This window comes from Cynocephalus volans, chromosome X (genome assembly GCF_027409185.1).
Source record: "Cynocephalus volans isolate mCynVol1 chromosome X, mCynVol1.pri, whole genome shotgun sequence".
Classification (NCBI taxonomy): domain Eukaryota; kingdom Metazoa; phylum Chordata; class Mammalia; order Dermoptera; family Cynocephalidae; genus Cynocephalus; species Cynocephalus volans.
In genome coordinates this window covers 180,222,914-180,239,788 of record NC_084478.1, presented here as the reverse complement: position 1 = coordinate 180,239,788, position 16,875 = coordinate 180,222,914, and the positions used below count along the sequence as shown (strand labels likewise).

The 16,875-nt window shown below is 51.3% G+C and overlaps 1 protein-coding gene across 1 annotated transcript in view; it reads left to right on the top strand.

The window, feature by feature from the left end:
* Positions 1–16,458, top strand: part of LOC134368667 (F-box-like/WD repeat-containing protein TBL1X) — a gene marked incomplete at its 3' end in the record, with an annotated part of 37,724 nt that extends 21,266 nt beyond the window's left edge. The window contains exons 8-13 of the mRNA XM_063085083.1: positions 87–147; positions 2,490–2,611; positions 7,631–7,705; positions 8,044–8,171; positions 15,814–15,997; positions 16,360–16,458. Coding sequence (XP_062941153.1) covers positions 87–147; positions 2,490–2,611; positions 7,631–7,705; positions 8,044–8,171; positions 15,814–15,997; positions 16,360–16,458 — 669 coding nt within the window. The remainder of the gene's footprint in view (positions 1–86; positions 148–2,489; positions 2,612–7,630; positions 7,706–8,043; positions 8,172–15,813; positions 15,998–16,359) is intronic.
* Positions 16,459–16,875: the final 417 nt, after the last annotated feature.

Below are 16,875 nucleotides of genomic sequence, written 5' to 3'. Positions count from 1 at the left end.
TGTCTTTTCTTGCATGATGCATTTTTCATGAGAAAACTTTGCAAGAAGAATAATTACTAACTTTTTCCTTTGTTTGCGGAGCACAGACAACAATCATTTGGGATGCCCACACAGGAGAAGCCAAACAACAGTTTCCTTTCCATTCAGGTGAGGTTTGTTTTGATTTTGTAATTTAAAAGTAATGATTCAGAGTTCTGTGAAATGTCCCTTAAAGTAATTGTGAACGCACAGAGGGAGCAGCCTGTGGAACCTTGCTGGTGGGAAGGAGACCCATTTCGTGTTAAGTGTTGTCGTTCAGGTTTGCAAGGTACAGATGCCTCAACACCAACCTGTCCCGAGTCTGGAAACACAACTGGGAACCAGCCAAAGAGCCAGGGCAGGCTTCTCTGTCCTGCTGCTCCAGGAGGGCTGCTGTGTTGGGGTCCCCGAGACCACTCCGTGTTTGGCAGTCTGCTGGGTGGACACACAGGACTCAGCATACACAGCTAAGACTTCTTGTGGGAACGGATACAAAGCAACATCAGCAAAGGGAAAAGGCATGAGGGATGAAGTCCCGGGGAGAACAGACGTGAGCTCCCCGGGAAGTCGCACGGGATCTGCTTAATTCCCCCAGAAGTCAGCTGTCTTCCAGGGAAGCCCATTAGAGACTTGGTGCTGAGGGTTTTCATTAGGGGCTGGTCACATGGAGGCACCCACTGCCTACTCCATGCCCGGATTCCAGACTCCCAGAGTTAAGCAGGTGCTCAGCACAAACTGCACTGTTTGCACGGACAGCACAGGCAGGGGCTATTCCCATCAGTGAAGGAATGGTGAGAGCTCGTATCATAAGAGGGTGGTCAGACCTTGATGGCTAAACCTTGAAGAACTGAGCTCCTGGCACTTGAAGACATTACCTGGTTACAATGGCCCAAAACGCTATGTAGGCAGCACCCTATTCTCTGTGTGACGTGTGCTCTAGGGCGGCACTGTTCACAGTCCTCAGGCCATGAGCTTTCCCAGTCAGGGTTCTGTGAGCACAGGGCTCAGTTCCAGAGCTTCTCTTTCTCAGAAGCAACCTGTGATGATCCTGAATAAAAGGGACTCGCTGAGATTCCTAAGGAGAAGGGGCTCATCACATGAGCAGCTCCCTTTCCCCCTTGCTGTTCCTTCCTGAGCCCCCCGCCTCCTGCCGTCACCTCTCACTTGGTGCGTAAATGCCTCTAGGGAGTGTTCCAGTGGGACTGCCTCAGGGGAGCAGAGACTATACAGACATGAGCGGTGCATGGCCACGAGGTCCCGGGAGTGCCAAGTGATCACTTGAGCTAGTGGGTGCCTGAGAGGAGGTGGGAGCAGCCGCCCTCAGCCGCAGACCCGCTCCCTGTAACTGGATAGGCATGAGGCTTGGAGGCCACAGGTACAACATCCATGGGGACTAACACATCTGTACCCCTTCTCTGGCTGGTAGCTGTGCTGATGGCCTGAGATGTCTTGTCTCACTCCATGCTCAGCATCCCCTGAGGGCTTTTCAGAAAATCCCTGTGTGCAGCTGAGACCCCAGGACCTGCCTGAGGGACAGAACAAGGATGGAGTCTGGCTGCTCTAACTTCACCACCCTGGTCTTTACGTGTTCTTCCATCGTCTTGGGGCACCCAGCTCTGAGGACAGAACAAGGGCTGGGCGTTTAACAATGGCCCTGGGCATTTCAGTGCATTGGATAGTGGCCGGATTTCCCGCTGCCTTCTCAGCAAAGAACACAGAAATTAGAGAATGAGACCCTAACTAAACTGCATCATTAGTTAACCTTTGTATTGTTCCCATCGTCGTTACTTCTGAGGTCCCTTCAGGGGCAGGGCTCACACTAGAACAAGGATTAGGGAAAGCTGGGACATGCATAGATCTAGCGGGGAGTGACCAGAGGGCAGTCACCTCAAAACCCTCAGCAGAGCAGAGGGTCTCTTGGACTCAGGCAGGTTGTTCATCACGAGTCCTGACCTTTCACCCAATTTCGTCCCTAATATGGGATTCTTGTTGACACTAATTATCCCCAAATCCATGGGATGCATTAATGGGTTGCAGGAGGTTTTTTAATTGGGGTGTCTTGAGCACAGGCTATGAAATCTTTTTCCTCTTCTTTTTTCTCCTCTCTCTGTGAAAACAAATCTAACAGGCCCACCATGGTGATACTGCTCAAGCAGGAAGGTATGGGGGGAGGTAGCCGGCACACCTCATCTGCCCTTTCTCACCTGTGCCGTGGGAGCAAGAGATGCTGCATGCCATGGGGCTCAGAAAGGGCCACAGGGCCTCTCTCCAGAGTCATCTTGTTGTCCCTGCAAATGTCGGAGGAGAGGGTCTTTAAGGTCTTTGAAAGTAAGAGTCTGTTCACACGGGAATATGTTTTATCGTGTTACTAGATATGGCTTCTCCACCATGCTGTTAATTGTTCTAAGTCAGCCGAGCTCTGTGCACAGTTGATAAATGTCAGTGTCCTCCCTGTCTTTCCTGCTCCACAGCCCCTGCTCTTGATGTGGACTGGCAGCACAACACTACCTTTGCCTCCTGTAGCACAGACATGTGTATTCATGTATGCAGACTTGGCTGTGACCGCCCGGTCAAAACCTTCCAAGGACACACAGTAAGTGGGACTTCTGAGTTTCAGACTTGAGTTCATGAGAATGTGATGTGGGAGCCTTTTTATATTTTTTACCTAGAATCAAAAGATTCCATGACAGCAGACCAGTTCTTCTGCCGACCTTTGCTCTTGCGCTGTCGCAGCTACCCTAGGCAGTTGGATTAACCCAGTGATGGGAAGGCAGTGAGAAAAAGTGACTCTGAGGTGATCTAGATGTTGGACTTTGTGGCAAAGGCTATGAAAAAAATGTATGAGGATATAAAGGAAAAGATGCTTGTAATAAGTGAATAGATGGGGAGTGTCAGCAGAGAATGGAAATACTATGTTTCTAAAAAGAAATGGAAATTGGAGAACTGAGAAGCAAAATGTCTGAAACGAAAATCTTATTAGATGGGTGTAAAAGCAGGCTGGAGATTGCAAAAGCAAGGTTAGTGAACCAGAAGGGAGATCATAGAATGGACAACTTGAAGAACAGAAAAGACTGAAAAAATGAGTGAAGGCTTATTGACGTATGGGACAATATTAAACATATATCTGTGTTATATGGGTAGAAAAAAGAGAATGGAACAGGAAAATTCCTTGAAGCAACAGTGGCCACATTTTACTAAATTTGGTGGAAAACATCAACATTCAATCCAAGAAGCTGGGCAGACCCCAAGCAGAACATCTAGAAAGAGATCTGTACACCTAGGCATGTGGTCAGCAAACACTAAAACCAATGATAAAGAGAAAATCGTAAAAGCAACCAGAGGCTGAAAAAATAATCACATCATATACCAGAAAAGAACAGTATGAGCAGCAGCTGTCTTACCAGATTTTTTAGCTAAGCACATGAGGCTCTTCCCAGTCTTTCCCCAGCAGATCCCTCTAGCGTCCCAAACCCCCCCATTCCTCAGTTCTCCTGGAAGACACGTGTGGTCCAGCCCCTCACACCTCATCTCAGCCACTCCTGAAATGCTTCCCTGCCTTAAACTGTCACAGCCCCCATCTTACACCCACTCACCATGTCCCTGGTCTGACACAAAATCTTTCCCATCTTCCACGACCCCATTCAGATGTCCTCTGGATTCCTTGGGGACAATTCATGACTCCCACCTGGGCTCTCTCATGTGCCTTCTCGTTTATTCTCACCAGCACCCAGAATGTCATTAGATGTTGGGGATCCCCTGTTAAAGCAGAGGGGTCTGATCAAAGCCCCTGGGGAGTTCCCATCATGCCCCCAATTTAAGGGAATTCAATTCCATTGTCCTCAGTGCCTGCGCCTTTCCCTAGTACCCACCAGTCTCAGCTCCCGGCCCAATGCGTCCCTGCTTCCAAAAGAAAGTTTTTTTGGAGCACAGGCATCCATTGTCCCGTGAATATCTGGCTGTGGTTACAAAGGGACACTTGCTTTTTCTGGTCTAAACTTATTTCTCCTCTAACCCTGGTTGATCTGCAAACTTTTAATAGTACTGCCCGCAGTCTGTGCATGCCGTAGGGTACAAGGTCACATAGCTATGTGATTTCCTGGTGCCGTGCCTGGGACTTTACCACCGTGCCACCACTTGGCTCTTTAAATGGGTCTCCTTGTGGCTAATCGTTTGGAACAAGCCTCAAGCTAAATGTGGCTGAGCTACTTCTTCCTAAGACTTCTGAGCCTCTTCTCAATGCTTCCTAGGAATTGTGACTTGGGCTAAAAGTGGCGGGTGGGTGGGGTGGCACTCCATTCCCAGGAGGGTTCAGCTGGAGACAGTTCATGGTGACTGGCTCCAAATTCCTGGGCCCCAAGAAACCTGCCCATCGATTCTCCTCTCAGCGTCTGCAGCCAGAACCAGCTATCCTTGTGCACATTGACACACGCCCACACTCCCACACATGCATGCACACACTCACACCTCCACACTCCAGCACATGCACGCACACACATACATGCATACACACTCACACACAAGCAGGCACAATCATGCATACTTGCATGCACAATCACATGCCTGGACACTCATGTATGTGTATGAAAACCCACACACAGCCACATGCTGACACACTTATGCACACTTGTGCACATGCACACAAAGTCAAGCATGCTCATGCACACTCATGTACACTTGTGCGCACGTATGTGCATGCACACATCTGCAAACTCACACGTGTACACATTATCCCCTCTCCAGTCTGACCTCTTCATCCTCCCCTGGCTCATAGGAGCCCACTCCTTGGACTCATTTGCATGCCCAATCACAGGCCTGGACACTCATGTACGTGTATGAACACCCCCACAAGGCACATGCTCACACACACGTGCACACGCATGCACACTCACACTTATACACACTTGTGCACATGCACACAAAGTCATGCACACTCATGTACACTTGCACACACATATGTGCACACACACGTCTGCACAGTCACACACAGGTCCACACGTTATCCCCTCTCCAGTCTGACCCCTTCATCCTCCCCTGGCTCACAGGAGCCCACTCTTTGGACGCACATGCATGCCCACTCACACTCCTGGACACTCACGTCTACATATGCACACCAGCATACATGGCCACATGCTCAGACACATGCCCATGTATTCATACACATCCATGCACTTACACACGTCTGCACACTCACACACACCTGGGCACTCACATGCACCTCTGCGCACATGCCACTCTCCAATCTGACCTTTTCATCCTCCCCTGGCTCACACAGGAGCCCACACCCTGGACTCCAGGCTTTCTTCCTCCCTGTTCCCAGGCCATCCGTGCCATGTGGAACACTGATGTGGCACTGTCACTTCTTTGCTTTACACCCTTCACAACTCAGTTTCCTTAAAAAGTAGTGTGTCCGTATAATTTATCCTCCAAACCAGAGTTCTTAGGAGTGTGAAATTATTTAGAAAATGAATTATGAGTGTGAAGTTAGTTAATTGTTTGGCTGGACAGCAGGCATAATATTGTGGGATTGTCCTGAGCAGATGGGGCCCTACAGTCACCCTAAGGAAAAGACCCTTGTGGGTGCACCTTCTCCTTGGTCTCCGTGTGCGGCACTGTGTTCCTCTGCCACAGGCTGTTCCTTTGTAGAACCATGTTCCCTGTGTGTCCCCCTCTCCCTTGCCTACCAGGTACATTTGCCTTTGTCCCCCAGGGCTTAGCCTCGGGGTCTCGGGGCCCTGGTGGCCCTCAGGAACAGTCCTGTTCCTTTGTGCACCCAGCATGCTGAGCTGCCTGGTAGAATTCCCCTGCCCTTTGTATTTCCAGGCTGTTTGCACTGGAGCGCAAGCCCCTTGGGTGGGTTTTGTTTCTCCTGTGTGTTCTCACAGAGCCACCCTCTGGGCTCTGGCGTGTGCTCGTGCACTTGGGGCACACGGGCCTCCTGTTCCCTGTGGAACCCCACCATGGCTGGAGAGTTTCGTTTGTCTGCATTGACCCCTGTCCACTGCCACTCGCCAGAAAAAATGTAGCAGATTTAGATAGAAGGAGTAGCTGTTGCATTAAAAATGCACAGGGAATTGATTTCCTGGTCCAATTTTAAAAACAGCTGTGGTTTTGGTGTTTTTATTTGCTACCTATATTGTACATCAATTCTTCATTTGCTTCCTTCCTAGTATGGAATTTTTTCCCTTCAAGAAATATTGATGGGGGTGGCTGCTCATTTGTGGTATATGGCTGTGCTTTTATATAAATGAAAAAGGCAAAGTGAGAAAAAAGAAAATGCATGGCCTCCCAGGCTCTGTGCTATGCTTTCGGGGAAAGCCCCAGGTGGCCGGTGAGCAGGATGACAGAATCTTGCTTCCCCTGGAGGATGGCCAGCAGGATGACAGAACGTTACTGCCCCCACCAGCAGTCTCTGGTGGATGGTAGGCAGGATGAGAGGGTGCAACTGCCCACTTGTGTAAAGCTGCTGGGATGACAGGGCGCTACTACCCCCTTGTGGACAGCCACTGGGATGACAGAGTACTATTGCCCCCTGGTGGATGGCAGGGTGAGAGAGCACTACTGCCCCCTGGTGAACAGTAGGCAGGTTGAGAGAATGCTACTGCCACCTTGAGGACAGCCACTGGGATTATAGAGCACTATTGCCCCCGGTGGATGGTCGACCAGATGATAGAGCACTATTGCCCCCGGTGGACTGTAGGCAAGGAGAGAGAGTGCTACTGCCCCCTGGTGGACGGTAGGCAGGAAGAGAGGGTGCTACTGCCCCTTGTGAACAGCCACTGGGATGACAGAGCACTACTGCCCCTTGGTGGATGGCAGGATGACAGAGCAAAAATGCCCCCTGGTGAACGATAGGCAGGATGAGAGAATGCTACTGCGCCCTTGAGGACAGCCACTCGGATGACAGAGCACTATTGCCCCCTGGTGGACGGTAAACAGATGAGAAATTACTGCTGCACACTTGTGGACAGCTGCTGGGATTACAGAGCACTATGGCCCCAGGTTTGGGGTAGGCAGGAAGAGAGTGCTACTGCCCCCTTGTGGATAGCCACTGGGATGACAGAGGACTACTGCCCCCTGGTGGACGGTAGACAGGATGATAGAGTGCTACTGCTCCCATGAGGACAGCCAGGGCGGTTACAGAGCACTATTGCCCCTGTTGGATGGTCGGCCGGATGACAGAGCTTTCTGCCCCCTGCTGGACAGTAAGCAGGATGAGAAACTACTGCTGCCCACTTGTGGACAGCTGCTGGGATTACAGAGCACTATTGCCCCTGCTGGATGGTCGGCCGGATGATAGAGCACTATTGACCCCTGGTGGACAGCGGCTGGGATGAGAGAGCACTATTGCCCCTGGTGTGTGGTCGGCTGGATGACAGAGCGCTTCTGTCCCCTGCTGGACGGTAAGCAGGATGAGAAAGTACTGCTGCCCACTTGTGGACAGCTGCTGGTATTACAGAGCACTATTGCCCCTGGTGGATGGTCGGCTGGATGACAGAGTACTGTTGCCCCCTGGTGTAAGGCAGGGTGACAGAGTGCTACTGCCCCCTGGTGGACAGCCACTGGGTCTGATCTCAGGACTTTATTTCTTTTCCAAACCCGTCCTATCTTTCAGAATGAGGTCAATGCTATCAAATGGGATCCTTCTGGAATGTTGGTAGCATCCTGCTCTGATGACATGACATTAAAGGTAAAGTTGGCATCTGTAGGGATGAGATTTTTAACCCTAAACAGCCACCAGTACTCAATGCAAGTCTCACATTCCCTGTTCCTTTGGGGGTTATCTGTACTGAGTCCTCTTCCTTCCTCTGTAATTTGTCTCATTACTGACTGTCAGATTAGCTCTCGCCCAGTGAACTCTGATGTACCAGTCGAGGGTCCTGCTAGGAGTCCCAGGCCTTCCTGAGCAATGACCTGCAGTTTTTTCCAGTGGGACACTCGAATGGCTTGTGTACGGTTCACAGCCAGCAGTCTCTTGGCTGACTGGAGGGACATAGCTGCTCATATTGTTACCACTGTGTTTTCTAGATCTGGAGCATGAAGCAGGACACGTGTGTGCATGACCTGCAAGCTCACAGCAGAGAGATATACACCATCAAGTGGAGTCCCACCGGACAGTCCAGCAGCAACCCCAACTCCAACATCATGCTGGCGAGGTAAGGACAGGACCCCTGCACAGCCCAGTCTCGGCTCCTGAACGCAGCCTAGCCCGCTGTCACTGAGTCAGCAGCACAGCAGCAGAACTTCCTCATACACAGAGAGAACAGGACGTTTTGCTGGAGCATTGAACGTCGTAGCGCCCTTTTGAAGGGGCTGAGATAGAACGTTTAAGTGAGGCTGGGAGAAGGCACGTGTTCAAAGGGCTTCAGGCACCTGGCTTTGCTGAAGGTTTTCCTGACAGCAGAGAAAGGAAAGGGAAAGAGTTCACCTCGGACCTTGGGCTTGGTTTATTCGTTCAACTCAGGGCTTACATGGGCAGGGATTTCAAGCAGGGATAAAAGTTCCCCCAGCCACAGCCAGACTTGACCTGACATTTTATATAGTGAATCCCCTAATATACAAGCTTGGGAGGGAGTGGAGTGGCCAGCGAGTCACCGCCAGAATTGGGAAGACGGGTTATAAGTGACAAAGGTGGCCTCCTCCAAACCACGTGTCTTTAGGCTTCATTCAAGAGCATTATTGTGCCCTGAAGCTCGCCAGACCCCGTTAAGAGTAGAATGTTCCACTCTCGTTATTTCAGGAAGAACTCTTAGAAGAAGAAGCTAAAGAGATTCTGAGACCGAATGCCGAGCTCCTTAGGGGTCTGAAAACCAGGATCTGGACCCATGAAATGTGGATGTCCCCTTAGCCTACAAGAGAGGAGAGTTAAGGGGAATGTTTGGGTACCAAGAGGCAGCAGCGGGTTATTCTGTGTAGCTGCAGAGAGAGGGTAGTGACAGGCGGGCACACACCTCCTGTAAGGGGAGAACGCCTGCCACCTGCCTCTGGGGCAGAGGGAGCCAGCCAGCCGCGCCATGAGGGAGCATTTCGTTGAAAGTGCTCAGCCCAACCAAGCTTGTTTCTTAGAAAAGACTGGAAAGAGTCCCTGTATCAGCCGAGTAGTTGAACAGAACAACAAAAAGGCCATAATTCTCTTATTTCACGTAATTGTCCTAAAAGCCTCTTAAATGACTACGATACAGCACCGCTTACTATAATTATGTATTGGTGACTTGGGGAGTTCTTTTGTGTCACGTATTACCCGTTAGGAACATAAATGACCCTTTAGTCAGCACACACGAAAAGGACAGGGTGGTACCAGCCCTTTAGAGAAAAAGAAAGCCAGATAGCAGGTTTGTCATATGTATTTTATTTTAAATTTGAAAATAACTGAAATTTGCAGCACTCAGCAATGTGGTCGAATGTGTAGATGTGACTGTGTTTTAATTCCTGTTGGATTAAAAATGTCATGAATATTTATTCACTCTATTCTCTGCTTTTCCAAACCTGGCTATCTGCATTTGTTGGTAACAGTAGAAGTTTTTCAATGTAAGAGCATCTTAGAGAACTTGACAAATATTCCACAAAAGTATTTACCATTTATATCTTTAAACAAATGCAGAGACATAGGAACGTGGGTATCAATTTGCTTTCGTAATAACAGCACAAAAATTTGTTTGTTTTGTGACGATGGTTTTTTTTCACCGCATCTGTGTTGCATTTTAGGAGGAGAATCTCACCGATCTGGACCTAGAAGCGGGGAGAGAGAGACGGCTCCTGTGAGGTGTGGCCCGTGTTGGAGGGACGTGTGCTAAATGCCCACATGCTCAGGTGATAACGTGTCCCCTCCGTCTCCGCAGTGCTCCGTTTGACTCCACGGTCCGGCTGTGGGATGTGGAGCGTGGGGTGTGTATCCACACGCTGACCAAACACCAGGAACCTGTCTACAGTGTCGCTTTTAGCCCCGACGGGAAGTACTTGGCCAGCGGCTCCTTGGACAAGTGTGTCCATATGGGGTTGAGTCCTTTGCAAATTAATGCCCGAGTAGCTGTGTTTGCAGTGACCTGGGCTCAGAAGAGTCACCGGGGAACTGGCGCTCAGGAATGAGCTGCCAACCCCCATGGAGAGCCCAGTCCTGGGCTGTCTGTCCGGCTCCGCCTGGCTGTGCCCTTGCCCAGGACAGACACCGGCCACTCCCTCCCCGGGAAAGGTGTCTGCTTCTGCTGTCCTCAGGGCTCACAGCTCCAAGCAAGACATCTTGGAGACGTCCCTCCTTGGAGGAGCCACCACCTTCTTTTCCCCTTTATGAGCAGCTCCCCGCTGTCCCCGAGACCCGTGCAGCACCTGGGCGGGCAGAAGGGCTGCACCCCGTGTGGTAAGCGCTGGTCACTGTGCTTTCTCCGCAGAGTGGCAGTCTCGTCCACAGCTACTGAGGCACCGGTGGCATCTTCGAGGTGTGCTGGAACGCTCGCGGGGACAAAGTGGGCGTCAGCCCCTCCGATGGCTCCGTAAGCAGTGCTCGAGTTGGCAGGGGCAAGCGTGGGGTCGGGACAAGCCGGGGTGGCACTCGGCAGGGCTCAGCTGAAGCGCGGTGACCGCTTTGGGTGGCCTCACAGCTGAGAGTGGCCCTTGCTTCAGCCCTTGCAGAATGTCTTTCTGGTCATCATTTCCTGGATGAAATTGGGGTGCTCTGCCCCTAGGAGGACATTACGCAATACCTGGAGGACTGTTGGGCTGTCACTGCTAGGGGTTGGGGGGCTCCTGGCATCTCCTGGGTGGAACCCAGAGATGCAGCACAACCTCCTACCATGCACAGCACAGCATTGACCTCGAAGGCCAGGGTCCCCAAATGTTCTTGGAGGCCTTTCACTTAGGCCGAAGCTGCTACCTACCTCGCCATGTAGGCATCTGGCTGTGGTTCCTGCTGCTGCCACTGTCACTCTGCCACGTGGACCTTAGTCCTTGCCCTGGTGTTTCCCCCAGTGCTGTTTGCTTGAGTTTGCTTGGTCAGGTGTGCAGGCACTAGCCTGTTCTTGGAGCTTCTCTGACCTTCATGACTGTGTTCCAATGAAACTTTATTCACAAAAATTGGTGGTTGGCCACCATCTACCGACCCCTGCTCTAAAGGCACATTTGTGTCATCTCTCGAGATAACAGGCGCCTCTGTCTTTCCTTCCAGGGGTGTGTTTTAGGTCTGCGGAAGTAAACACAAAATATTCTAGAAAAACTCAAGATTTCTAGTGGACCAGCAGAGAACGTGTGGGGTCGTGGTCCTCTCCAGACACCATTCTGTCAGCTCCAAAACTGTACAAACTTGACTTGCGTTAGAGTGTACTTGGAAATCAACTCGTCCCTGGCCACAGGAGTCTATATGTTTTCGTAATCTTCATCAAGAAGTTCCCAAACAAACAAGGAAAAACAAAAGCATACACACAGTCATATCAGAGGGGGAAGAGTGGTCTCCACCCAGGACATTCAGCCCAGGAAACAGGAAGCTAGACCTGCACGGTGTGGTTTCCATCCAGAAGAGGCTCTGATGGCTGAACCGAAAACAAGAAAAAAGGAAGCTGTGCCAAAAAAAAACAAAAACAAAAAACAAAACAAAGAAGCAAAATGCTGTGATAAACCAGAAGGGGAAACGTCCTCTCCTCGCGCTGGTTTTTCCTTTCCCCTGACAATTGGGACACTACAGCTGCTATGGCAAAGGATGTTCAAAGACCAGTTTGTACTCCCTGGACTCCAGGCTTTCTTCCTCCCTTTTCCCAGGCCATCCATGCCATGTGGAACACTGATGTGGCCCTGTCACTTCTTTGCTTCACACCCTTCAGAACTCAGTTTCCTTAAAATGTATTGTGACCGTATATTTATCCTCCAAACCAGAGTTCTTAGGAGTGTGAAATAATTTAGAAAATGAATTATGAGTGTGAAGTTAGTTAATTGTTGGGCTGGACAGCAGGCATAATATTGTGGGATTGTCCTGAGCAGATGGGGCCCTACAGTCACCCTAAGGAAATGACCCTTGTGGGTGCACCTTCTCCTTGGTCTCCATGTACGGCACAGTGTTCCTCTGATACAGGCTGTTCCTTTGTAGAACCGTGTTCCCTGTGTGTCCCCCTCTCCCTTGCCTGCCGGGTACATTTTCCTTTTTCCCCCAGGGCTTAGCCTCGGGGCCTCGGGGCCCTGGTGGCCCTCAGGAACAGTCCTGTTCCTTTGTGCACCCAGCATGCTGAGCTGCCTGGTAGAACTCCCCTGCCCTTTGTATTTCCAGGCTGTTTGCACTGGAGCGCAAGCCCCTTGGGTGGGTTTTGTTTCTCCTGTGTGTTCTCACAGAGCCACCCTCTGGGCTCTGGCGTGTGCTCGTGCACTTGGGGCACACGGGCCTCCTGTTCCCCATGGAACCCCACCGTGGCTGAGGGGCTTCGTTTGTCCGCATTGACCCCCGTCCACTGCCACTCGCCAGAAAAATGTAGCAGATTTACATAGAAGGAGTAGCTGTTGCATTAAAAATGCACAGGGAAGTGATTTCCATGTCCAGTTTTAAAAACAGCTGTGGTTTTGGTGTTTTTATTTGCTGCCTATATTGTATGTGAATTCTTCATTTGCTTCCTTCCTAGTATGGAATTTTTTCCCTTCAAGAAATGTTGATGGGGGTGGCTGCTCATTTGTGGTATATGGCTGTGCTTTTATAGAAATGAAAAGGGCAAAGTGAGAAAAAGGAAAACGCATGGACTCCCAGGCTCTGTGCTTTGCTTTTGGAGAAAGTCCCAGGTGGCCGGTCAGCAGGATGACAGAATCTTGCTCCCCCTGGAGGATGGTCAGGAGGATTACAGAACGCTACTGCCCCCACCAGCAGTCTCTGGTGGACGGTAGGCAGGATGAGAGTGTGCTACTGCCCATTTGTGTACAGCTGCTGGGATGACAGGGTGCTACTACCCCCTTGTGGACAGCCACTGGGATGACAGAGCACTATTGCCCCCTGGTGGATGGCAGGATGACAGAGCACTACTGCCCTCTGCTGGATGGTAGGAAGGAAGAGAGGGTGTTACTGCCCCCTTGTGGACGGTCACCGGGATGACAGAACACTACTAACCCCTGGTGGACAGTAGGCAGGATGACAGAGTGCTACTGCTCCCTTGAGGACAGCCAGGGGGTTACAGAGCACTATTGTCCATGGTGGATGGTCGGCCGAATGATAGAGCACTATTGCCCCCTGGTGGGCAGCAGGTGGAATGACAGAGCACTAATGCCCCATGGTGGACAGCGGCTGGGATGACAGAGCACTATTGTCCCCTGGTGCATGGTCGGCCGGATGACAGAGCGCTTCTGCCTCCTGCTGGACGGTAAGCAGGATGAGAAAGTACTGCTGCCCACTTGTGGACAGCTGCTGGGATAACAGAGCATTATTGGCCCTAGTGGATGGGCGGCCGGATGACAGAGCACTGTTGCCCCCTGGTGGACGGCAGGGTGACAGAGTGCTACTGTCCCCTGGTGGACAGCCACCATGATGACAGAGCGCTACTGTCCCCTGGTGGACAGCCACTGGGTCTGATCTTAGGCCTTGATTTCTTTTCCAAACCCGTTCTATCTTTCAGAATGCGGTCAATGCTATCAAATGGGATCCTTCCGGAATGTTGCTAGCATCCCGCTCTGAGGACATGACATTAAAGGTAAAGTTGGCATCTGCAGGGATGAGCTGTTTAACCTTAAACAGCCACCAGTACTCAACGCAAGTCTCACACTCCCTGTTCCTTTGTGGTTTATCTGTACTGAGTCCTCTTCCTTCCTCTGTAATTTGTCCCATTACTGACTGTCTGATTAGCTCTCGCCCAGTGAACTCTGATGTACCAGTCGAGGGTCCTGCTAGGAGTCCCAGCCCTTCCTGGGCAATGACCTGCAGTTTTTCCAGTGGGACACTCCAATGGCTTGTGTACGGTTCACAGCCAGCAGTCTCTTGGCTGACTGGAGGGACATAGCTTGCTCATATTGTTACCACTGTGTTTTCTAGATCTGGAGCATGATGCAGGACACGTGTGTGCACGACCTGAAAGCTCACAGCAAAGAGATATACACCATCAACTGGAGTCCCGCCGGGCTGGCCAACAGCAAACTCAACTCCAACATCATGCTGGCGAGGTAAGGACAGGACCCCTGCACAGCCCAGCCTCGGCTCCTGAACGCAGCCTGGCCCGCTGTCACTGAGTCAGCAGCACAGCAGCAGAACTTCCTCATACGCAGAGAGAACAGGACGTTTTGCTGGAGCACTGAACGTCGTAGCTCCCTTTTGAAGGGGCAGAGATAGAACTTTTAAGTGAGGCTGGGAGAAGGCACGTGTTGTGAGGGCTTCAGGCACTTGGCTTTGCTGAAGGTTTTCCTGACAGCAGAGAAAGGAAACGGAAAGAGTTCACATCGGACCTTGGGCTTGGTTTATTCGTTCAACTCAGGGCTTCCAGGGGCAGGAATTTCAAGCAGGGATAAAGGTTCCCCCAGCCACAGCCAGACTTGACCTGACATTTTATATAGTGAGTCCCCTAAGACACCAGCTTGGGAGGGAGTGGAGTGGCCAGCCAGTCACCGCCAGAATTGGGAAGAGGGGTTATAAGCGACAAAGGTGGCCTCCGCCAAACCACGTGGCTTTAGGCTTCATTCAAGAGCATTATTGTGCCCTGATGCTCGCCAGACCCCATTAAGAGTAGAACGTTCCACTCTCGTTATTTCAGGAAGAACTTTTAGAAGAACAAGCTAAAGAGATTCTGAGACCGAATGCCGAGCTACTTAGGGGTCTGAAAGCCAGGATCTGGACCCATGAAATGTGGATGTCCCCTTAGCCTACAAGAGAGGAGAGTTAAGGGGAATGTTTGGGTACCAGGAGGCAGCAGCGGGTTATTCTGTGTAGCTGCAGAGAGAGGGTAGTGACAGGCGGGCACACACACCTCCTGTAAGGGGAGAACGCCTGCCACCTGCCTCTGGGGCAGCGGGAGCCAGCCGGCCGCGCCCGGAGCGAGCAGCTTGTTGAAAGTGCTCAGCCCAACCAAGCTTGTTTCTTAGAAAAGACTGGAAAGAATCCCTGTATCAGCCGAGTGGTTGAACAGAACAACACAAAGGCCGTAATACTCTTATTTCACGTAATTGTCCTAAAAGCCACTTAAATTACTACGATACAGCACCGCTTGCTATAATCATGTACTGGTGACTCGGGGGGTTCTTTTGTGTCACGTGTTACCCATTAGGAACATAAATGACCCTTTAGTCAGCACACACGAGAAGGACAGTGTGGTACCAGTCCTGTAGAGAAAAAGAAAGCCAGATAGCAGGTTTGTGATACGTACTTTATTTTAAATTTGAAAATAACTGAAATTTGCAGCTCTCAGCAATGTGGTCGAATGTGTAGATGTGACTCTGTTTTAATTCCTGTTGGATTAAAAATTTTATAAATATTTATTCACTCTATTCTCTGTTTTTCCAAACCTGGCTGTGTGCATTTGTTGGTAACAATAGAAGTTTTTCAATGTAAGAGCATCTTAGAAAACTTGATAAATATTCCACAAAAGTATTTACCATTTATATCTTTAAACAAATGCAGAAACATAGGAACGTGGGTATCAATTTGCTTTCGTAATAACAGCACCAAAAGTTGTTTGTTTTGTGACGATGGCTTTGTTTTCACCGCATCTGAGTTGCATTTTAGGAGGAGAAGCTCACCGATCTGGACCTAGAAGCGGGGAGAGAGATTCGGCTCCTGTGAGGTGTGGCCCGTGTTGGAGGGACGTGTGCTAAATGCCCACGTGCTCAGGTGATAACGTGTCCCCTCCGTCTCCGCAGTGCTTCATTTGACTCCACGGTCCGGCTGTGGGATGTGGAGCGTGGGGTGTGTATCCACACGCTGACCAAACACCAGGAACCTGTCTACAGTGTCGCTTTTAGCCCCGACGGGAAGTACTTGGCCAGCGGCTCCTTGGACAAGTGTGTCCATATGGGGTTGAGTCCTTTGCAAAGTAATGCCCGAGTAGCTGTGTTTGCAGTGACCTGGGCTCAGAAGAGCCACCGGGGAACTGGCGCTCAGGAATGAGCTGCCACCCCCCATGGAGAGCCCAGTCCTGGGCTGTCTGTCCGGCTCCGCCTGGCTGTGCCCTTGCCCAGGACAGACACCGGCCACTCCCTCCCCGGGAAAGGTGTCTGCTTCTGCTGTCCTCAGGGCTCACAGCTCCAAGCAAGACATCTTGGAGACGTCCCTCCTTGGAGGAGCCACCACCTTCTTTTCCCCTTTATGAGCAGCTCCCCGCTGTCCCCGAGACCCGTGCAGCACCTGGGCGGGCAGAAGGGCTGCACCCCGTGTGGTAAGCGCTGGTCACTGTGCTTTCTCCGCAGAGTGGCAGTCTCGTCCACAGCTACCGAGGCACCAGTGGCATCTTCGAGGTGTGCTGGAACGCTCGCGGGGACAAAGTGGGCGCCAGCACCTCCGATGGCTCCATAAGCAGTGCTCGAGTTGGCAGGGGCAAGCGTGGGGTCGGGACAAGCCGGGGTGGCACTCGGCAGGGCTCAGCTGGTGCGCGGGGACCGCTTTGGGGTGGCCTCACAGCTGAGAGTGGCCCTTGCTTCAGCCCTTGCAGAATGTCTTTCTGGTCATCATTTCCTGGATGAAATTGGGGTGCTCTGCCCCTCTGAGGACATTAGGCAATACCTGGAGGCCTGTTGGTCTGTCACTGCTTGGGGTTGGGGGGCTCCTGGCATCTCCTGGGTGGAACCCAGAGATGCAGCACAACCCCCTCCCATGCACAGCACAGCATTGACATCGAAGCCCAGGGTCCCCAAATGTTCTTGGAGGCCTTTCACTTAGGCCGAAGCTGCTACCTACCTCGCCATGTAGGCATCTGGCTGTGGTTC